This window comes from Arvicola amphibius, chromosome 17 (genome assembly GCF_903992535.2).
Source record: "Arvicola amphibius chromosome 17, mArvAmp1.2, whole genome shotgun sequence".
NCBI classification, from domain to species: Eukaryota; Metazoa; Chordata; class Mammalia; order Rodentia; family Cricetidae; genus Arvicola; species Arvicola amphibius.
Genome location: NC_052063.2, coordinates 14,200,313 through 14,223,864, shown reverse-complemented (window position 1 = coordinate 14,223,864; position 23,552 = coordinate 14,200,313). Strand labels below are relative to the sequence as shown.

At 38.7% G+C, this 23,552-nt stretch overlaps 1 protein-coding gene across 3 annotated transcripts in view; it reads right to left on the bottom strand.

Moving 5' to 3' along the window:
- Positions 1-1,107: 1,107 nt before the first annotated feature.
- Positions 1,108-23,552, bottom strand: part of Atp2b1 (ATPase plasma membrane Ca2+ transporting 1) — a 105,903-nt gene continuing 83,458 nt past the window's right edge. For 2 of the 3 annotated variants that reach the window (XM_038314440.1, XM_038314442.1), the window contains exons 12-21: positions 22,001-22,238; positions 16,375-16,554; positions 15,687-15,774; positions 15,224-15,330; positions 11,803-11,994; positions 11,370-11,583; positions 10,759-10,970; positions 9,403-9,510; positions 7,511-7,693; positions 1,108-4,364 (exon numbers count right to left, since the gene is read on the bottom strand). In XM_038314440.1, the coding sequence (XP_038170368.1) occupies positions 4,053-4,364; positions 7,511-7,693; positions 9,403-9,510; positions 10,759-10,970; positions 11,370-11,583; positions 11,803-11,994; positions 15,224-15,330; positions 15,687-15,774; positions 16,375-16,554; positions 22,001-22,238 (1,834 nt within the window). In that variant the 3' untranslated portion in view covers positions 1,108-4,052. Of the gene's footprint in view, positions 4,365-7,017; positions 7,132-7,510; positions 7,694-9,402; positions 9,511-10,758; positions 10,971-11,369; positions 11,584-11,802; positions 11,995-15,223; positions 15,331-15,686; positions 15,775-16,374; positions 16,555-22,000; positions 22,239-23,552 lie in introns of all 3 variants that reach the window. The other variant, XM_038314443.1, reaches the window with a different exon arrangement.

The following is a 23,552-nucleotide window of genomic DNA, read 5'->3' as shown; positions in this document are numbered from 1 at the left end:
CGTGCACTATATTTGATTATAAGTTTTTTATACAAATATGGAAAATGGAAAATAAGTAATTCTCATTGTAAAAGCATATAGTAAACAGACTGAGAGCTTAACAGGGAAAAGCTGCTAATCTGTTGAAAAATAAATGATTTGAATGAAGGTAATTTCCTTGTTGACTCTGGATGGGTGCAGTATACCGGCACAAACAGATTTATCCATGCGTAAAAATGGAAAGAGGAGAAGGCTGCTATGCAGTCGGGGCAGAAGAACTCTCTAAAGCATCCCAGCTTGCAGAGACAAAGAGCTATACGAAACTGAGTTCTCCCGGCTGCTGGCAGAGGCAGGTGGATCTCGCCAGCCTGGTCTACAGTTTGAGTTTCAGGACAGCTAGGACTACACAGAGAAACCCTGTCTTGAAAAAGAAAGAAAAAAATAGAAAGAGGAAGGAAGGAGGGAAGGAAGGAAGAGAAAGAAAGAAAGGAAACCTGAGTTCTCTCAAGCTTTGGGGGAAAATGCTAAGAAATGAAGGCTAAAGAAACTGCCCTTTCACTTTATAAATAGAACATAATTAAACACTCAATTCTGACACTTCCCAATCTGACAAGATGGGAAATACCTTTCATGTTGTGTATTACTTATATTTAATGATTTAATAATTTGTGCTATCAAAATACAGCATCCATATTTTGCTGGTTCACCACTTTCCTGTGAACTTATGGTAATAACTTATAAAAAAATCATTACGTACAAATTTCACTGTTATGAATTTTTCATCACAGAGTTAAGCTGGCTTACTGAAAAGCCAGGATTGTTTAATGAACTTTCTTAATAATACGGAGCACAAATTTGTTCTTAGCCAAAACAATGTCCTCTCTGGAGTGCAGAAATGATGCTGCATTGAACGCTGACAATGTGGGCAGGAGTGGGGGCACTGTACACATTTTACTTCCAGAGGCGAGACCATGTACACGAGAACACTGAGTCACTGCATCGGTCGTAACATTCCAAGTATATTGTAGAATTTTCACTATGTAGATTAAAAAAAAATCTCAAGTAGAAAAAAGGAATGCCAAAATATGATGTTCAAATCATTCCATTATTCAAAAAGTTCAGTCCCCATTCAGAAACAGATAAACAGTATATTTATTAAATGAGTTAAGACAAATAAACTTTACAAATAGACAAATAATAAAAGGCTCAGTGGCTAAAAGAGATGGTAAGCATCATCAAAGGAAATCAACACCATCATGGTAGTATCTCAGTTGGCTTACACGTGGAAATGAAATTTTCAAAGAGCAATTTCACAGAAATGAAGCCAGGTTTTTTTTTTCTTATAAACAAATCACCATTTCTCGGTTCAAAACTGCTATCTGTTATGAAAATGACCATATCACATATTTGTAAGATGACAAGGAGAAACGCGGCTTCCAAGTGCGGCAAGTCTATTTACAACCACAAAACGGCAATGATGAGGAGAAAAGGATTTTTAAAAAATATACAAAGATTAAAAACATTTGGGATGCAAAATTAAGCAAGTTTTTTTTCTCTTCTGTTAGAGGATAAAAGATAAAATGTGAATTACAGATGTTGATTTCGCTATACACTCTATATAATGGGATCCAAGATCTTTAACAGCTTTGCTTGTATTTCTTTTTCTTTACTTACATAATGTTCTGGAAATTTCTGGTAGAAATTACAGTGTCTCAATGTCTTGCTATTACTTCATAGATGCCCTAAGTAAGACCCGTTTATGGACTGGAGGTGGTGTAAAAAGCCATTGCCTTGAGTTGAAAAATGAAGACCGGAAAAGCTCGAAACAAACCCTCCAAAGCACATGCATGTCTGGATCGTTTGGTAATTACATTCCTAGATAAGCATAACCAAAATAAAAAAGAAAACTGAAAACATTTCCCTTTTCTCTATTCCCTATGCCTTGCAGGCTTCTTCAGTGGATAGGGTCAATTTTTAGAGGTGAAAGGGTTCTTCAAGAGGAGTCTAGTCCCCCACCCTCTTTCAGGGTGAGTAATTCCCCAAGATCATGCAGCACATTAATGGCAAAATCAAGACTAGGAGGCCATTCTGGACTCCTGGTCTAAATATGCTTCCCAGCATATATCATGCTACCTCTTTTTTACAGTATGAATAACTACAATACCTGATGAATAAATGTACAATGATAAATGCGACAGAGCCAATATGTTTCTAGGACTTGCAGAGGATTACTGCAGGCAACTGATGGAGAGAAAAGATTCCTCCCACCCACCAAAAAATATCAAGCACCGTCAACCATGCTTCTTTGCTGGGTCAGCATTCTTGGATGTAGTAGTCCTCGTAAACTTTATCAGCCTGAGGATTGTTTATCTGGTGAAATCTGCGCCCTGAAACAATACCAGTTTCTAAAGGGTGAAGACAAGGGGCAAACAAAGAGAGAAGGTAGACAGGGAAGAAGCAGAGAGCCCAGAAGTTCAATTGACTCAGGGATGGGCATTTCAACACATGGTTAATCATCAATCTACAAATATCATGTTTAGAAGCTTTCCCCATGTTTTCATGTATTATCTCCTTTTACCTCATCTGTTATTTGGCCACTTAATAAAAACAAATGTATCAGAGACAATGGTGGTCATTACTTTTTATAAAATGGTGATACTATTTTAGATAAAACTAAGTTCTAGGAAGAGTATGTTAGGCGGCAAACTGTGCTGTCTCACCCTGACTCGATGAGGTGACCAATAAAGAATTCAAACAGAACTTTGTGGGGCTGTTACCAGCTTGAAATTTATTCCAATTGTGGTGAAAGGGAACAGACCGAGGCATCACCTATGCAGAACTAAGGATTGGAGCTGAGCTGTCTTAAATCCACCGCTGTGTATTTATTTAATAAAAGGGCATATTCGTTTATGTTTACAAACAAGTTTCAGAAACAAAAAGGAAAACATGTATGCTTCTACCTATTAACCTTTTTCAAAATGCCAACAGCCCTCTATGCTGTATGCAGGTCTCTAAGGAGTTATTAGAAAAATCAATATAGTTCACTCACAGTTCACCAAGACATCACTGAACTAACATATTTAGACAAAAATAAAAAGGACTAAAGGTTCTCTTGTAGTTTTATAGTTTAATTTGATTTGCCTGAAATAACAAAAGCATTTCAAGCATCTTTCATTGTGTATTTGATGTCCTGCAATAAACAATCTACTAAATTCTGAACAAAAGGTTATTAGCAAGTTTTCAAAAAATTTAAAAATTAAACAGTTCTTTCAAAACCATTAAGTAGTAAATGTATTTAAGAAACTAATTAGGACAGATGCCATAACTTCATTAGAACACCACTGCTCATGTTTTTTTTTTGTTTTTTTTTTGTCTTGTTTTGTTTTCTTTTTTTGTTTTTTGTTTTTTAAACAAAGCATTAGTGTTATCTATTTGGCTATTAGTATTAGCAATTTATCTACAATATTTAACAAGATAAATTGTAGGCAAAAATTTAGTACAGTTTCAATAGAAACACCCCTTTTTTTATTTCCTGAAAATACAGCAGTATTTGAAGGACTAATTTTTCTCTGCATTAGTTATAAGGAAGCTTCCCATCTATGAAGAACAAAAAAAGTATCTACAAACCTTGTAAACAGATCTGTATCATTTATAAACATAAATAATCCAAATTATTAACAGCCAACAGCAGAAATTAAAGTATTCATTCAATGATCCAGGGCTCTCTGTCTTGCCCAGCTTCACTCCTCCCTCTCTCCCATCAAGGACACTGAGATAAACCACAGCTCTGCTAATACACCGTCAGGACCATTCTGGGTACCAATGATGATCTACAGGTCACTTATGCCGTTGTTTATCTGTCAGTTCATTTCTCCCACCCCCCAAAAAGCACCCTCAGTCTGGCAGAAAGCTTTGCTTTTTTTTTTAAAAAAATAAATCTACATTCGTACAAGTGTGTCTTCTGTTGAAGTCCAAAGACAAGACTACTATCTTGTCCGTCACAATATGTGAAAAGACTCAGTTTCAATTTGTTTCTTTACAATGCAGCTAGTGTGTTAACATTCAGCTTACAATCAGAGTGACGTTTCCAAACTATGTAGTGGGCTTCCTGGGGATGAAGAGGTAGCAGACTTGTTCATTTCTATTGTAAGGTGAATTCCGCTGTCAACAGCATTGTTATTTTTGTTAGGAGAGGGCGGAGGGCTGGAGTTGCGTTTTGTAGGAGCATCATCTTCAGCATCAGTGTCATCAATAAGGGGGATGTGAGGCTCTGAATCTTCTATCCTAAACTCAGGGTGTGTCATAAAGTTGTGGATTGAACTTCTTGATTCTGGCTTTTCTAACCCTTCATATAAAGAACTACGAAATGCATTCACCACTCGAATCTGTGAACAGCAGAAAACACAGAAAAGATGTCAGAACACCAGTGGCTTAACTACAGCAATGGTTCACTTATGAGTTTGAATCCACAAACAGCTAGGTATGAGTGAATCATATTTGCATGTAATGCAGTGGAACTTGCAATACACTGTAAAAAAATGAATATTTTAGTAGGACACTACAGAACAACAAAACCACATACTCTAAGAGGTATACATTCAAAGGAAAACTAACAAAATCTTAATTGTCACTGGCTAAAAATTTAATAGCCATTGTGTAGGATGTTTTTTCCCTAAGACAACAAAAACAAAAAACAAAATGAGAACTTAGCCATACACAAGCTTAGTTGAATTATCTTTAAATCAAAAAGAACGCATTTCTCAAAACAACTCAAATAAGCTAAACGAAGTCAAGCACAAAGGGTTACTATTTATCATGCTAGGAATCAGGGTGTCACCAACTATGAAAAAGCCAAGCAAATATAAGCTGAATGCCACAATGAACTCACACCTGCCCCACTACTTCCTTAATTAAAAGTTAAGAATAACGACAAACCCAAATATGTATCTATAAAATGCTACTATAAACAGCTATAAATATTTGAGTATATGCCATTTTTTCTACACAAGTGTTAGTGGATTTCTGTATGAGAGATTATATCATGATCACTAGAGTCTGCTAGAAAGAACAGATTTCAAACACATACACATATACATGCACGCACGCACTCATGTGTGCACACAAGCATACATACGCATACACACATACACACAAACACCCCTCACCCCCGGAACTCTGAAAAATTCTCCAAGGGAGAGACACAAACTTACAAAGTTTTCTATTAACTATTTAGACTCATGGACTAGCAATTCACCTTTCTTTTTGGGTGTCTGCTGTATACAAGAAACTAGGTTAAAGGGCACGCATAAAAAGTCACTGTAGTGCTGACAATAGGGTTCAACAAACCAGTGTCATTCAGAAGTTTTTTTAGAGATAAAAATCTGTTCAGTTGAGCACTTACATTAGTTAAAATATATTTTGATAACATAAAAATGTTCACTTTTGTGCCAATTCTAGTAATTTTAAGAATGAAAGCACCATTTACTCATAAAGTTAAGAGAAGTTAAGGGATACCAACATTCTAGAAGAAAACAGTCATCACTAAAATTAACAGCAAAATGATGATTAAGACATTTTAATGTATATTTTAAAAGTGTATGTTTAGGGTCATATGCCCCTTTAGGTGACCCTATCCTTCCTCTTGTTTGTCTTTCTGGACTTAGCACCCCCATCTGTAAGCTGTGTTAGTAGTCTAAATGAGCAGTTCTCAACCTTTGGGCTGCAACATCTTTGGCGGGGGACAGTGTTGCATATAAGATACCCTGCATATCAGATATTTACATCATGATTCATGACAGTAGCAAAATTTCAGTTATAAAGTATAAATAAAAAATAATTTTATGGTTGGGGGATCACCACAATGTGAGGAACTGTATTCAAGGGTAACAGCATTAGGAAGGTTGAGAATCACTGATCTAAATTAACTTGGGCCTTTACACAAAAAATAAAGAGATAAAAATGAGTTTTAGTTTTCCACTGACTAGACGATGAGGAACTGTAATCAAATGGAATTCCTCAGCAGTGTGGTCCCTGCACCTCATGGGGCTGTTATAGAGTGTGATGCAGTATTAGCATACACTATCACCCAGGACCCGTAGTCACTAACGTGCACGTGCACCAACTGGGGATCCTGGGAAAAGACACATCCCAGACAGTCTATGTTTCCAACAACTTTGAAGCCTGATGCTGAGAAGCCGGGCCATGCCAACACATGGAACCAAGTGTGTCCTGCCCATACTATCACGTGACTTTATTATGCTACTTTATAATTCTGCTTTATTCATGCGTTTCTCTTTCAGTTTGACAGACCAACAGCAGTGAATGCACTGTCAACTTTGTTTGTAGCAGAAGAATAATATCTATGATGCATTTTTAAGCTGAACTGATGTACAAATGAGAAAAGCCCAAGAAATCAATCAATATAAACAGCACAGCTTATTCAAGGGCCCCTTCTTATAAAAACACACAGAACAGGCAAACAAAGCTCAAGTCAGGAAAGCAAGCAACTGGCTGTTTACACGAACTTCACTTCATGCTACTAAGTTACCTTCTCAACAGAACAATATTAAAGCTGAAATGCTAAATTCATTCTTTAGCGTTATAAATGTAATTTTCCAGTTCTCTTAGCTCAGTTCCAAATCTCATGCTTCTGGGAACCATGCAGTGTGCATAGACTTAAAGGCATATACTCAAAAATTTATAGTAGTTTCGTAAGTGCTAAACTACAATTTTATTTCCCATATGAATGATAAGTTAGGACAGAGACAAGCTCCCAGATTTCAGGTCTAATCTTTGGCTGCAATTGTTCCGCCTCTTATCCAACCCTCTAAGAAACCAAACAACAACAATGGCAACACTTGAGGTCTCAATCCACTTTACGAAAAGAAAGCTTTATGAAAAGCCTGAACAATGAATTTAAACATTAAGGAGAAAATGAGAAACGTTAGGTGTGTGAAGTAGGAAATGTTAATTTCATGCACTTAGGAACACACACTCACACCCCACAGTAGTAGAAGCAGTAGAAGAGGAAAACACTACATGTGTAGGGGTAGAAATATTTGTTACATCATGATGCTGGCTGGCGATGGAGGGTTGTCGCCTTAGAGCCCCCTGAATGGAAGTTCCACTCTGGAAAGCATTCACTACATCCATCTGCAAGGAATCAGAGATTGTGACAGCGTGCTCAGCAAGAGAGAGAGAACAAGAGAAAGGACCGTTCCATCTACCAACATTTAAAATGTAAAGAAAAAGGCACTTTTACAGAGCAGATATATAGGCAAGAGTAGCATTTTGAGATGAAAGGGGAAAATAAAAGCTAGGAAAAAAAAAAGCTTGGGGCATATAAGAGACATTCTTTCATAATCAGTTAAAGTTTCGCTCAGTTCAGCCATCAGTAGTATTTTTCAAAAGAATAAATTGTGTAGGTTGGGAAAGCTAGAAAGGCAGTTACAAAGCACAGGTGGTCTGGACTGCTCCCCAGATAAAAATCATTACTCCCTTCTGCTTTCCTACCTCTCTACCAGACCCATACCTGTGTTTGGATTCTGTTCAGACCTCTAAACCACAAGATCTGGCCACGCCGCAATTCCCTTTCGGCATGATCAATCTCTTCAACATCCTCTGCTAATTCCTCCTCGGGTATTTCTTCCTTTTGTGTTCCATGACCAGCTTCTTTTAGGAATTTTAAACGGCTAGTTGGAATTGTTGAAATAAGCTATAACACAGGGGAAAGAACTCAAGGTATTATTAAAAATTGCAGGAGTATCCACTTATTTTTTTTAAACCAATGAAGCAATGTCTTGCTGGTGACTTTCTCAGAACAAAAATTATTCAGTTATAAAAAAGACAAGTTTACAAAACAAAATGTTTTCTGAATAGAAGTGAAGATGATGGTATTTCTCATATTTTAATGTAGACATTCATGATGCTAAATTGTACAACCACGTTTTACTATGTCTACATGTATACAGTCTCCACCTGAACTCATATTAATTACATTTACTTCAAATAAGATGACATGGCATGTGGTCTTACTGGGTACAAACCAAGCTTGTAATTCATTATTGCTATAAAAATTCACAAGTAAAAGAATATGAGAATTCAGAAAATCTTTATACCGAAGTAGTTCAGTTAACTATTTTTATAAAATTTAGCTATCTAAATTGAGTCAACACTTATTGGTAACAGCAATACATAGCAATAGATGCCTCCAGAAACAAGAAGACTATCAGAAACATCAATGGTACAGGTTAGCATTTGAGCGTTAACAGGTAATGCCTATGAAGTAGAGTTTACCAAGGTGAAACCAAGCTGCCTTCAGACCAGAATAGCCTGGAGAACTTCTACTCCCGCCATCTACGTTCACAGGGGTAGAACAGGATCAGATTTGTGAAGCGATTTGCACATGAAATGATTTAAGATTCCAGATTCCAGGTCTCTGAGGTACTAAGTCAGGTTTTATTTTATTTTTAGAATCACACACTTAAACAGACAAAAATCAACATAAGTCTGCTGCTACTGGCTGTGTGTGTAGTACTGAGATTTTCTTATTGAAATTGGGCAGATTTTCTAGGCTGTAGACTTGTGCTCTGCCTATCAGAGAACACTGTGGAATAAGTAGAAAGAAACGTGGACCAATAAGGATCACCAAGAAAGAGACTTTTAAGGTAACAAAACAACTTAGAACCCAGAAAAACACAACTAAGAAAAAAGATAAAACCTGAGTCTGGCTGGATCTGCAGAATGACAATGAATGAGCTCACACACGTTATATATGGTAACATGGACATGCCAGCACCGACTCTCCAGCAGCTGGTCTGACACTAGTGACAACAGCCTGAAGGTGAGCACTGGCACAGGTCATTACCACTCATCTTTAAAAGAAGAATGGCGTGCAACTAACTGCAAGAAAAACGGCGATCAGTACAGTTGAGGTGGATCATGCTTTTCTGGCATCTTCATTTACAGACAACAGTTAAAGATGATTCCAAGGCCTTAAAAAACCACGTTGTGGCTCTATTTTTCAGACACTCGTGATTTTAAGAAACTGTTTACTATGTAAGACTTAAACTTTCTCTCAGGCTTTTAAAAATATTAAAATCTATACCAAAGTAATGAAGTATGTTTATTGTGAAAATACATAATCAGGTGGAAAAGACGCAGGCATTACCATCCTACCCAGTCATCTATGTGCCGTGTCTGCAACTGCAACAACTTGCTCTAAAACCGTAGAAACGAGTAAAAGACCAATGAGCACAATAAACAAGAATCACCTCAGAACAGCTACTTAAGGAAAGGGACAAATCCCATGTAATTTACAATTCCCTTCTGTGACTGAAGTGGTAACTAGAATAAGTAACAGAAATGTTTGAAAGATTAGAAAAGAATTACTTTAGGTTTTAACAAAAACAGTGAGACTTTTACCTGGCCCCAGAGTAAGGTCCCCATTCCCAGGAATATTGACCACAGCCACTGTTCTATTGAAAGTTCTGAGCAGCTGAATGGTTTCCCACCAAACTGCACAATTATTATCTGGAGAAATAATCAAAAGTAAATTTATTTAAATGACAACTAAAATAAAATCTCTGCTCCCAAATTTAAATATATATATATATATATATATTACATTTACTAAAAAAAAAAAATCACATGACCAAAGAATAACCTGTATGTTCTTTCCTATATTAACTCAAATAACTACATTTTTTGGTATGTGTTCATGAAAGGTAGTATGTGTTTTGTGGGAAGTACCACATGTCATGGTGACATATATGGACAGAATGTTTTCTCTTCTACACAGCAGCCACTCCTCGTTGACATTTGGATGTTAAGACAACTATGTATGTATGCTCTGTAATAGAAGAAAAGCAACCTGGCAAGGCTATGAAGTGTGCACTATCTCTCTAGTCTGTTCAACAGGGAGAGGGAAGTCCAATGACATCCATACACAAAGTTCACACTACGGTGCTCTCGATCCCTTCCTGACCTGCAGCGTCCTAAACAGTACACCTGGGAGCAGCGCGTCAACAAAATATTCACCTTTGTCTGAGTCTGACAATTCTCTCTGATATAAGGGAAGTAGCTGTGAAATACTGAAATTAAAAGAAAAGTAATTTTGGTATGTAATAGTTGTTACATTTTTATACTTTAAGAAGCATTATAAATTTCATGCTTTGCATTTATTTGTTAATTTCGTTGTTTTTTAATGCCAAGAATATTTGTCTGTTTGTCCAGATAGAGTCATCACTGATTTGCTAGGAGGCTAGTATTATAACTGATATTATATATATTGGTTATATCATAAAACTATTGGAGCTAATTTCATAATCAGGTCTGGATTTTCATAAAGAAATGAACTGAAATAGTTTTTCTTTTGTAAACCAAGAAAACGGGGAATAGGAAAATGTTCAATGTTTCTAGTTTTTGTTTTTTTTTTAAATTGAAAGACTTTTTTGGTGTAATGAGGTGTGAAGGAAGGCATTAAAAGTACTAGGGAAAACCAATAATTATGTGACAGGCTGATTTGGTCTCATTAAATGTAATTCTTTACTTTATATGTGAAAGCAATGAAGGTGTCTGCTGAGGCAGCTGTGGGAGTGACTTCTGAGAAGGTTGGAGCAAGCTGCCATTGTCTCCAGATTATACATTAAATCAACACGAAGCTGGGCAGATATCAGTCGGCACATGGAAGCTCCCTCCCAGTTTAGGCTATCTGCTGAACGAAGTACCCATTTGTAGGAATACATCCTATAGCCTAAATTATCTTTTCTACTTACTCACCTGTACCACAAAGGTGCCTAAAACAATCGTGCAGAAGATGGCGTTATTAAAGATTCCTTCAAACACATTTCTTTCACCATGAATTTTCCGTGCATTTATTTCATTGAAAAGCTGCATCAGCACAAAGGTATTGAACACAATAGTGTAATGTTCCGAGGGGGGAGCGTGCAGAGGGGCATTCCTTCCACTGTCAATATCAAAAAACTTCTCTCCTGAAATGAAACGTCACCATTTTGTAATTATCATTGAAATAACACAACGTGTTTCAATGAAGTGCATGATAACAAAGCTTGGCCAGCCTTGGTCTGGCCTGGACCCCGGCCAGGATTATCTGGTGCTCTTTTGTTCTACAGATAAGGAAAGGGAAACCCCCGGCACCATGGAGATAGGTCAGGATCACAGATCTACGAGTGGTGGAGCCTGGATAAAGTCCAGACTCTCCTTCCCCCCACCTCATCAGCCTCCTCGACAGAGTGGGCACCAGGAAAAGCAAGTAAAAACTTAAGATCTGTGGAATCAGGAACAGAACTGAGGTTTGTGAAAATTCTGCCACACTAAGGCATGCTGAGTGACAGTAATGTACAACGGAAACAGCTGAACTGAACTCTTACCAGCAAATAAGAGCGTAAAAACCACTACGAGCTGATAGAATGCATGACCCAAAATATTCTTCATCATGGTCCGTGAGATGAGAGGCTTATTTCTGCCGTAAGGCTTCCGGAGCAGGAGCGACTCAGTGGGTGGTTCTGTTGCCAGGGCCAGGGAAGCCAGTGTGTCCATGATGAGGTTTACCCACAGCATCTGCACCGCCTTAAGAGGTGAGTCCTAGAAAAGACAGGCTTCCTAATAGACATTCACAACTGTTCAGGAAGGCAGCGACTTTCAGGAAGCCTTTAGGATTACAAAGACTTAAGGAACAAAACAGATTACATTTTATGTTAATTAACCTACAATATAAAGCTTCATCTTATTTAAATACTTAAGGACTTTAAAAGGGTAGATCATTTAATTTTTGCGTTAAAATAAATATTAACAGTCACCTACTTGAGTAATACAAGCGCCCGTGAAAGCAACAATCACTGCTACTACATTAACAGTAAGCTGGAACTGAAGGAATTTTGAGATGCTGTCATAGACATTTCGTCCCCACATAACTGCTTTAACAATGCTTGTAAAGTTGTCATCTGTGAGAATAATATCAGATGCTTCTTTAGCCACATCAGTTCCAGCAATGCCCTGTTAAAAAAGTCTGTGAATTAGACTAAATGTTTAAAATATAACTTGTACATATGCAAATGTGCACCATTATACTTAGTAAAAAATAATTACATTTACGCTAAAAGACAATAAAACTGTAATCTTAGGATGCCACTGACAAAGACATCCAGGCTTAGTCGACACCACACATAAAGAATGAAGCATGAAAAGCAAATTCAAGTAGTGTTGCAAACAAGGGGACGTCTCTTCTGAAGTCATACAGAAGGTGTATTAAACACGCTAACAGGAAAGACAGGACTTGAACTTGGGAGGGAGGCATGCTGGAGGAATTAGAGAAGCAGGAAGGGTGAAATGAAAGAGGTGGATATGATTACACACCATACATATGTATGAATTCTCAAATTTAAAACATTTAAAAAATTTTGAAAATATTAAAAGTGATTAAACGTGAAAGAAAGAAATGTTTGAAAGAAAACTATAGGGACTGGAAGTAGATGATGAATGGCCAACAGCTCAGGAGACTGAAGGAATCTGCTTAAGCCAGCAGCAGGGAGCAGGGAAAGCAGAGGCGACTTTTTCCCCATTATAGAATTCCTATGAGGCTCAGGCCCTGCAGCTTCAGGGAACACTTGGAAACAGACATGAAATGAGAGGCGCTCTTGAAGACCTGAAGACACTGAAGAAGCAATGAGAAGCCTCAGACTAACAACACTGTCAGCAGTAGAATGGGCAGATGAACAGACTGTGGGTTAATAAAAACAAGTTAACTTTACCTACAAACATCATAGATAATCTTCTGAACAAAAGATGGACGCAATACATGTGATTTTGTATAGAGTTTAAAACAGGCCGAAGCAATGAGCTCTGGGAGTCACAGGTAATATCTATCTCTTGTACTGCCCAGGACAAGGTAAGCGGATCCTCAGAGCTCTCTCAAATTCATACATCCAGGCAAGCTGTCACTTCCACTCCAACGCCAGATTACAGCAGGTCAAGAGATGGGGCAGAGGGATTGCTACAGTAATACTGCTAAGATCACCAACTGACTCTGAGTCACTGCAAAGGGACTCTGGAAATAAGTGTGTGTCGAGTATGTGAAAACATCAAGTGAGTAACAAAGGAGTTCACGTGGCTCAGGATGGAACAGCACTGACAGTCACAACACAGACTGGGCCAGCCTAAGTGACGACACTGCTGAGTGGCGGGGGGGGGGGGGGACACACGAATGCACGTGGGGCAAATGCGGTGCTGTGCCTGTGCACCTGCTGTCGGCTAAGTGTGCAGTCCTCCCCTTCCTTGAGGAAAAGCCAGGAATCAATGCTTTGTATGCTGACTAAGTTCCGGAATCATATGGTTCATATATGTGGGGGAAAAGACCTAAAATAGTTGTTTCCTTTTGGAGTCAGAAACTAAGGTGAAAGAAATGGCACATGGTAGGAGCATTTGATACCAAACTTTAAAAAGGGGAAATGGAGCTGTACTCAAAATATTCAATTATAAGCAAGTATGATTTAAATTTTTAGTCCCCGAACTAAACTCCAGCCATTCTTAGAAGATGTAAATGCAAATCTCTTTCTTTGTTTAAATTCTTATGAATTTAAGAGACAGTTATAAAAAGGAAGTGGGTACTCAAAGAAAACTTAATTCTACAGACAAATACGTTCGGGAACTTGGGATCAAAATAGACAACAGTTTTTAGTGAGTTCCTCAGTGTGACTATATGCACACACGTATCTAAACTGACTCGTACTTTATCAGATGTCAAGTTTTAGCAAAAATGGTTTTAAGACCAAATCATCCAAGGACTTACTCCTTCTCTTTACTTTTGAAACAAATTTAAGTTGTGTAAAACCCACTACAACATATCCTCTGTACTGTATTTTTTTCGTATTGGTTAAGTTTCGCTAACTTGAACATCTGTCTTATACCCAAGTTTTGAGGAAAGAGATCCTATGTTCTATGAAACTAGTTTTGCCATCCTGGTTAGCTGTCAGGGTCACAGTAGGTACAACTGGAGACCGTAACGCTCCTGAATGGAATGATGCCGTCTGCACAAGAGCACAAGGCAGAGTCCTTAAGCACTGCTTAGTCCACGACTGGAACTTATCATAAGTTTTCAACATTTCATGTCAATCCATCTGTCTAGATACAGGGTAGGGTGAGAGTCCTTGTAATCTTTGCTTCTGCTGGAGGGGAAATTTATATATTTCTTCTTACTATCTCTTTTAATTAGACCCTACCCTGACTCTTCTTGTCTCTATTTTAGCAACAGAATACTGGAGAACAAAGTACACACCAGTGCACAGAACCATCTTCATACCTTGAATCCTTAGTGTCAGGCTTTATTATGTCAGAATTCAATGTCTCTTATACTTTAGGATTAAGGAGGCAAATTTAGCACCTCTTAAGAAAATTAGCATTTCTACAATGGCCATGGACAGTCACATTAAGGCTAACAATTAGCTCTTCAGAAGAGATTTTTGTAGCCCAATGTACAACTTTCCAGCCCAATGACTGGAATAAAGACTGGGCTGTATATTAAACAAAAATATTCAGATACTTAGTTTTTCTTGTTAAGTTCTGTTTTTGACAGTTAGGATCATGGATGGACTATTAATTTCTAAAAGTAAGACAGAGTAAAGAAAACACTTCAGTTGAAGAACAAGCAACCTCCCCACCCCCCAAGCAACTCTCTTGTATGTGGAATTTAGATTGAAAAAAATATGTAAAGGCATCAAAATAAAGGGCAAACTGCGGAGGGTAAAAGACTAGCAAGGGGGGGAGGGGAGAGTAAGAGGGCAATGGTCACGTGTGACTATGAGCAAAGCACGCTATATGCACGTGTGAGCATGTCATAATGAAATACGTTATTTTGCACACACAGGAGACTGTATGACTATAGAAAATGATGGCATCCAAATGTTCTTTAAAAGCTGTGAGGTCACCATTGTTACAAGTTTGCTTAAGAAGGTGACTGTAAGAGTCAGATGAGTTGATGAATGTTTAAATATTCCTCAGTGCACAAAGAAATGCATACTGTTAACAGTTGTCTTCTAGCTAGTCTTCACAGTCTCCAATAAAGCTAGCACATAAAATCATTGTGTTTATAAACTCACTTAGGCTTATCCTGTATCTCTTAAACTAATTTTGAGGAACATGGTTTAAAATCAGTGGTAATTTTGGCAACAAACAAGCAGACAACCCAGCTAGCAAACTGTATATAAATATTTGAGTAAGTAGCACCTACCATGGCAAATCCAACATCTGCTTTCTTTAGTGCAGGGCCATCATTTGTACCATCGCCAGTCACAGCTACAACTTGGCGTTGCTCTGAGACAGTGCTGTCAATTATACCTTAAAGAGAAGCAAATATTAGTGCTCTAAAGTCCTTTGAATGAATAGGTGATTCTGTAGAATAGCCTTACTAGTCCATTTCAGAGACTCAAAGCTAAAAATACATTTAAACAAATATAAAAATATACACTGCTTAGCTATGAAGCAAAGATTAATTCGAGAAGCTAAGGCTATATTAGGAGTACTAATCATTGAAGGTGAACATAACTTTCCCAAGATATCAGAAGAAAATATATCTACACTTTACTACAAAATGCTATTTGTGACTGAACTTAATAGTCAGGGTTTGTTTTAGCTTAATGGAAGCAGAACACGTTTCTGTGTTGAGAACCGTGAGAGTCACACAATTTACTCACCTTTAACCAGTGTGTGTTTGTCGGTGGGAGATGATCTTGCGAGTACTCGAAGCTTTGGCCAAATCTTGTCTATCCTTTCTTGTTCAATCTATAAATTTTTATCAAGGTTAAATTGTGCCAAAACTAGTCTTATAATTCTAAATTAGCTAGCTGCCATGCTTATCAGTGGTTCTTTACTCATGGTCCAAAGAGTAATAGAAACTCCTTGGAACGTCTCAGAATTGCAATTCTTGGGCAGTGCCTTAGGTCAAACAAATAATATTCTTGATTGGGGAGTCATCAATCTGTTTTAACAGGCTGACTTGGTGGCTCTGGTTCATGTACAAGAAGTTGAGGCCAAATCTTGAAAAATTCCCCCATTACCTATGAAAACGCATGAGACTTCTGAGGAAGACGGTCTCCTAACTTCCACTTCACATCCGCTCTGGCTGCCCACCTTGCTACTCTCGGCAGTACTGTGTGTACCAAGTAGCCTAGATCTACGTAACTCCTTTCATAAAGCATTCCTGCCGAACGTAAGCCCTTTCAGAACCACTGCTCCTATCTCCTAGACTGCAAGATGGCTTTGCTTCTGAACAGCATTACTGATGTAGAGAGCCTAACAAAGAATGTAGATTCAGTATATACTGGCTGAAGAAATTACTAAATACACTAAGCATATCAATTTAAAACTTGGAAAAATTCTTACCTCTCCTTTTTCATTTCGTATTCTTCGGTTAAAATCTTTACCTTCTAAGCAAAGGAAATCTTCCCCTGGGTGTAAAATACCACATTTGGTAGCAATAGCCCGAGCAGTATTAATATTGTCACCAGTGACCATGCGCACAGTAATTCCAGCTCTCTGACATTTCTTTATTGCCTCGGGTACCTGGATTACACAAGAAAAAAATTATTAGGACAGAAAATTATTATTTCCAAACAAAAACATAGCACTGAACAAATATGATCTCACAAACTCACAACTGACAACTTTATCTCAAGATGTCCAAACTTTCTTCACTCACTGTCAGTAATGTCTTCTTTTCTATTACTGCCAGCCATTTTCAGCTGCCAACCTCACTCTGTACACTAACTTCTCAATGCTATTAAAAGCTTCTTTCCTGGAAACCATCAGGCGATTCTTAAGTGGTAGTTTTTCAATGACTCAGGCTTACGGTCTAGAGGATACCTGAGCAAGACATTTAGTTACAGATGGCTCACTTATTTCCCTTTCTTCTAACCCAGGGAGTCTCAACATGAGGGTCAATATCAGATATCCTGCCTATCAGATTTGTATTACAATTCACAGTAGTAGCAAAGTTGAAGTTATGAAGCAGCAACAAAAATAATTCTATGGCTGGGGTTGTATAGTACTTCCTACAGCAGGTTGCAGTGTTAGGCAGGTTGAAAGCCACTGTTCTAGTTCTTTTATCTACTTCCCAACCATTTCTGAGCTAATGACTTTAAAATACACACCCTTCTTCGCACTCTGAGAGCTTTATTCCAGGTTCTGACTACAAAGTGGGCACCACAATTTGGTGTATAGTATGCTTTCTAAACTAACCTGGGAGTCGACTGACTCTAATTCCCTTTTCATTTCCTCCTGATGATTCCATTAAGGACCAACACGCCATTACAGATTCTCTCTCAAACTTCTCCTGAGTCAGGTCTATCCCTAGGGCTTACTGCAACAGCTTTAACTGCAATTCCTATCTCTGTTACTTCTTTAAACGTCTCATCGACTGTATGATAGAATTCTTTTTACCATAGCAACACATGTTAAAAATACGCACCGACTCCTCAGCTGTTACACACAAAGCACGGGGCTCTCGGTACTGAAGAGAACAGATGGCCTCAGGAGAGGTTTTCTAGATTTACTAAAACTTTCCTCTACTACATATAGACCGACGTGGCAGCGTGTGCTTCTGCTACTGTAGTTGCTTAGAAAATTCTTTTCTGTCCTCTAGTCAGAAAATCCACAGATCCTACTAGAGCAGAGGCTGTGAATTTAAATGGCTTTGGGGCCACGCAGCCAGCAGTGATGAGGAAAATATGCCGATAAAGACATACCCAAGAAAAAAGCTTAATCAAAGTGTTACTTAGCGCTCGTCTGGTTTGTTTTTTATGGAAGAAAGAAGAGAGCCGAACGCTGACACAACAAGAAAGGAGAAACTCTTGTGTGTAATCTCTGTGTTCACCACCTCACACACACACACGCACGCAGAGGAGGGAGCTGCCTGCCTGTGACTACTCCAAGTCCAGGTTAAACGTCCCTTCTCTGCAGCTCCATTGAATTAGCTACCTACCTAAACAAACTTGGCTTTCATCTTTACCATTAAATATCGCTATCAGTGGCTACCCCATCATATTACAGATTGTTTTTTTCATGTCCTCTCCAAGTCTGTTTCTAAGGCAGGACCTTTACTTTATGTTGAAATCACCAAAGCAATTTCTTTCATTAATTTACACATTTAAGTACCTGGTAAGTAAACAGAGCTTAGTATTTACCGTGCTTCTGAATTAAATGCTTCTGGAGAAACAGTTACCACAGGGATGCTTTTCAAGGGTGGCACAAATAGCAGGGTATCTGATAGTCTTGGAACACATAAATAATTATGAACAGCTTAAATATGTATCTAAGATGAAAGGTTTATATTGTCATTTTTTTTTTGTCATGCTGCCAACTCTTAGTTGTCTGCATCACTGGAGGGGAGCCATTTCCACACTCACTGTAGCTAATGTCTACTGGGTGCCAGGTACCATATGAGGTCCAGTGATGCTTAGGTTATTGATTTTTTTTTTATCAAGACCTGATCTATAAAATACTGGTCAACTGTTTATATAATGTACCTCCCGATATCTCATACCAGCTCAAGATACATTTCAGCTCAAACGTCTAAGCAAAAATCTCTGACTGGAAACTCATCTACGATCATTTAGACAGCACAGAGATTGGGATTGATTTAAAACTATGCAGGAGTAGGATTTATGAAGGGCAGATTGGATGTTGGTTACCATGGCTTAGGAGTTTAAAAGGTAGGGGAACTGTGAGGTGTAGACCAGCCAGTATTTAATTACAATGAGCTAAGAAGAATAGCTTTTCTAAAGTTCTAGGTACGTAAATGTAGGCACAAACAGCAGGCAAATGTCGGTCTGGCACCACAGGCTGCTAGGTGGGGATAATGGGAGATGAGTACTAGTGACTATGGAGCTATCATGATTGACTGCCATGACATCTGCACAACTCTCAGTAAGCAAAGTAAGAACCATTAGATCACACTTTAAATTGGGATGATCCAGGAATTATATCTTAAGTACGTTGATTAATAATGATAAACTAGTATTTGTTTTCTGCCTATTAAACAGAAAGCACTTCTAACTTGCACCTTAAAACTGCCTCCATTTTTACAAGCAGGGTATTAAAGCAAGGTGACATGTCTTGTACAACTTCCCAAGCAGCTACAGGAAACCTGATTTGTTCTGTAGCTTCCATCAAGACTCATGATTCACAACTGCACCAGTCAGATACCAGGGAAGCTGGTTCAAACTTCCTCATTCCATCTGCCCCATACACCCACCTTATTTCAAGAAGAAAGGCCGGTTAGTATATTTTAAAGAAGAAAGCTCTCCCCCAGCTAAAATGTCAGAATATAAAGGACTTTAACAGAACTTGAGTTTCTCTAACAGACAGTAGTTACAGCTATCGAGTATTCTATTAGAGAAGATTTAAGCTGCAGTCAATGTACAGAACTCGGAGTGGTTTTCCTATCATCATGGACCTGGATGCCAGATAAAGCCTGTGAAACCGCAAAACCCCGGACTGAATTTATCCTGATTTATCCTTGAGAGCAAGCTACTGCTGTGTTTTACTCTAAGACATGGAAATGTCCTCTGCCATCCATCAAGTTACGCAAGGTAGAGACTGGCTCCTCCTGCTTTGTAAGGCTTCTAATTGGCTCTCAGCCTCTACCAGTTTCTCTGATAATATATTTTCCCCAGGATATCTCTTTTTGTCTCATAAACAATTTCTCCAGCCCGTACTATTTTGTGGCTGAGAGGTCCAAATGCCTACTTGACAAACACAGGACACCTCTACAGGGTCAAAACCCAGAATACACAAACCTAACATATTCATTCATCCCTACTAGTCTACCTATCAAGTCATCTTTCACTTTACATTCCCTGTCAAAACAGCAATTCATATATTGCTGGAGACTGATGTAAAAATTTCACCGGGTGTTCTGCTTCTATTTCTCTCTAGTCTTAAAAATGGTATTTTAGCATACAAAGAATGATACAATATTGGCATTGTAGAAAATCTCAGAGGCCTTATGATCTAGTAAAGCCATGGATAATCTCACCTTCTGCTTCTTTACATTCATCAGCGCACTGGCTTCCTTTCCATTTTCATACAGCTCACTACAGTTTTCTCCCCTGCACTGTTTGCTGTCTGTCTGTGTAATGGCAGTTCTTGGTTGTCGATCTGACTACCTCTGAATGAACTAAATCCCAAGCAGCTGGGTCACAGCGAGGGATATTTTCTTAACCGAATCATTCAAAGTGGGAAAACCCCCTCTTTTCAGGTGAGGGTTAGGCCACACCTTCTGCTGGCTGGCAGTCTACCTAAAGAACATGGAAGAAGAAAGCTTGTTCCCATGGCCTGCTTGCTCTCCCTCTCACCAGCAAGCCCATTCTTTCACTGGCATTAGAGCCTACTTCAGGATGCTGGTGTGTACTGACTCCTAGCCCAGTGAACTGAACAACTACTACTATGCCATTCTACTGGTAGACAGCCATTGTTGGACTGGCTGGACCACAGCCTGCATGTAAGCAGTCTAATTGATGTCCTTTCTATATACATATATTCATTCTGTAAGTTTTGTTCCCCTAGAGAACCCTGACTAATACAGCCTGGAATGTTCTTGTGGCTATTTATATGCCTGGCTCTTAGTGACCCACCATATTTCATTTCAGCTCAAATTCTTAATATAGTCTTTCTCAATTACCTTATTTTATTACCCTATGCAGATTCTTTACAACCCTGATGCTCTCACAAGAGGTCTATTTAATGTTAAACTTCCATTTTCATCCTCATAGCTGTCCCCTTCCCCATGTAAAATATAAGGGTTATGAGAGCAGGGACCATCAGTATTCTCCACAAAGCCTTTCCTCTCCAGTGGCATACTGTCCAGGCATCCATCCTTGTACTACGGGAGTATTTTCTTCCAGAATATACATTCTCTCATGATTTTGCTCACTGAGGTCAGTCTTTCCTGTTCTCAGAAGGTTGTCCAGTATTAACGGTTGAATAGAGGACTTGATAATGTATTGAACAAAAGTATTTTTTGCTTTGTTCCTTCTCTGCTTAGATGTACTTGCTTAGATGTACTATGTTCCCAAGGCTCCCTGCCCTACCTTCTTTAGCTTGTATCCCCTGAGACTCAAGACAATTAATCAACCTTTAAGCCTTATTTGAACCCTGCAGTGGGAAATACACTTTAATGGTCTTTTAAACTTTTTAGAGTTAGAGCTGGGATTTGAATATACTGTCTGTGGTTCATAGACCATATATCTCAATAGTTTCCTCTGTCAAATCAGAGTAATTAATAATATAACCACCTGGTAAGTACTAAATGAAGTTATATGTGAACATTGCAGAAAAAAACAACAAAAAAGATGCTACTGCTTTAGATTAGGCTGATAACCCTTTGGTCTCCAATTATACAGTATGTTCTGTATATAACTGGCAACGTACTAACATCAAATACTATGTCTACTATCACCCAAAATACTGGCTTCTTTGAAGTCAGGGACCAGATGTCTAAACCCTTTCTGACTCTAGTATATAGAACAGTGTCTGGAATACACTTCTAAACCAAAAGCCCGTAAGCAAACAAAAATTTCAATTAATTTAAGTGGCAAAATCTAGTGTTCCCTACTATCAGATGTGGTAGATGTTTACATTTAAATAAAGTCAAAAATTCAGTTTTCCAGTTGTACTTGTCACACCGCATGCACACGGTAGACACACACAGCCAGTATCACAGGCATTTTTGCCTTCACTGAGAGCTCTACTGGATGGTCCCAGTCCGCAGAATAAAACCTAACTGTTCTAGGTTATGGTGCTATCACCACACAGGATACCGCGGCAGCTGTCTCAGTGATAGCAGCATGATACTGTATGCTTTTTTATTATTGCTACATTATGGTTCCACTCATCTTCGGTTCAGAGAGTAAAGATCACGGAACATCGGGAGTGGAAGACTGGTTATGGCTAATGCCTAGATCTACTATAGTACAGGATCCTACACATGTAGAACAGGAGAGTTCACCACCTCAGGCCTCACGGGATCTTCTATCCCCACAACAGCAATGCAAGTAAGGCCAGTGACGACATCATTCTCATTATCCCACTCTGGTTCTGGTTCTCCTGCTGGAAAATCTCTGAACGCAAGGCATATGGTTCTCAGGCCTTCTGATGCCATTGGCTCAATCACAGTTTTTACAATATCATCACGGTCCCTGGGCCGGAATACTTTTGCCTCACCGTTAGCACTCAAGATTTTGAAACACCTAAAAGGGAACAATGAATGTAAACATCAATAATTAACAAAAGTAAGAGGTGATATCATTTAAGAGAACTGCAAGGGCCAGGGAACTCATGGGATCTGACATCAGGAAATAAGGGAATCTTACACAGTGCATTTTACAGACTAGTTTACTCTCTCCTTGACTAAACAGTTCTCACATTTATGGCTCTTATTTATGGTTCTTAACCAGTTACCACGGACAGTCTCTAGATTTTCTTTTTGGGAAATGCCGTTTTAAAACATTTTCATAAAGATTCTCGAGTGGTTACACAAAATATTTTCTCCTTTTAAATAAACAGGGTAAGTTCAAATTAACCCCTTACCTGTGAGGTTATTTCATCACCTATATTGTTTCAACCACAAAAGAAAAGAGAATCTTTTTGTTAAAATATCAAAATAGGCATTTTATGAGAGAAAGATTACATCAAATAGTTTAATTTTTAGTGAAACTAACTCCAAGACTCCCCTGGTACGTAGTGAAGTCACATCTATATTCCTCTTTTTGTGATGCCCTTCTATATGTTTCCATGGATCGATCTCTCTCTCTCTCTCTCTCTCTCTCTCTCTCTCTCTCTCTCTCTCTCTCTCTCTCTCTCTCTCTCTCTAGGATTTCTCTGTGTTTGTCCAGCTGTCCTGGAACTTGCTCTGTAGACCAGGTGACCTTGAACTCACAGAGATCTGCCTGCCTCTGCCTCCCTGAGTGCTGGGAAGAAATGTGTGCACCACCACTGCCCAGCCACGAAGTGCCTTTTAAATCTCCACCATTCTGTTTTCTAAGTTTTTCATTAGTGCTGAAGTGTCTTAACCTTGGTGCGCAAGACTGAACGTTGCCTGCTCACTACCTGTGCAGTTGGCATCAACATTACCCCAACTGTTTTAGGTAACTTGAAAATTTCACGTGAACACTGGCTTCTTCATCCCCAAAGCATTATCACCTCCTAAGTGCCACGTTTCTTTTCTCTCAGTGGTACTGAGGAATGAGTATTCATTCCTTTGTATCCACGTCCCTTCTTCCCCGTGGCTCTCATCTCCCAGCCTGAGCTCCTGTGTGACAGCAACAGCCATTTCATCCATCCCTGGCACCAGTCACTCCTTTCACCCTGACCTCGAATCAGTTCCTGATTCAGGAAGGGCTTCCAGTCACAGCCTTCTTGTTTCTGTCTTTTAAACGAGGTTTCATTATGTAGCCCATGACTTTCAAACGCTAGGGGCTACACATCTAGACACATGCACCACCATATCTAGCATTCAGACACAGTGCTTCGATGACAAATGCTCTAATGGTATTACCTGGTTT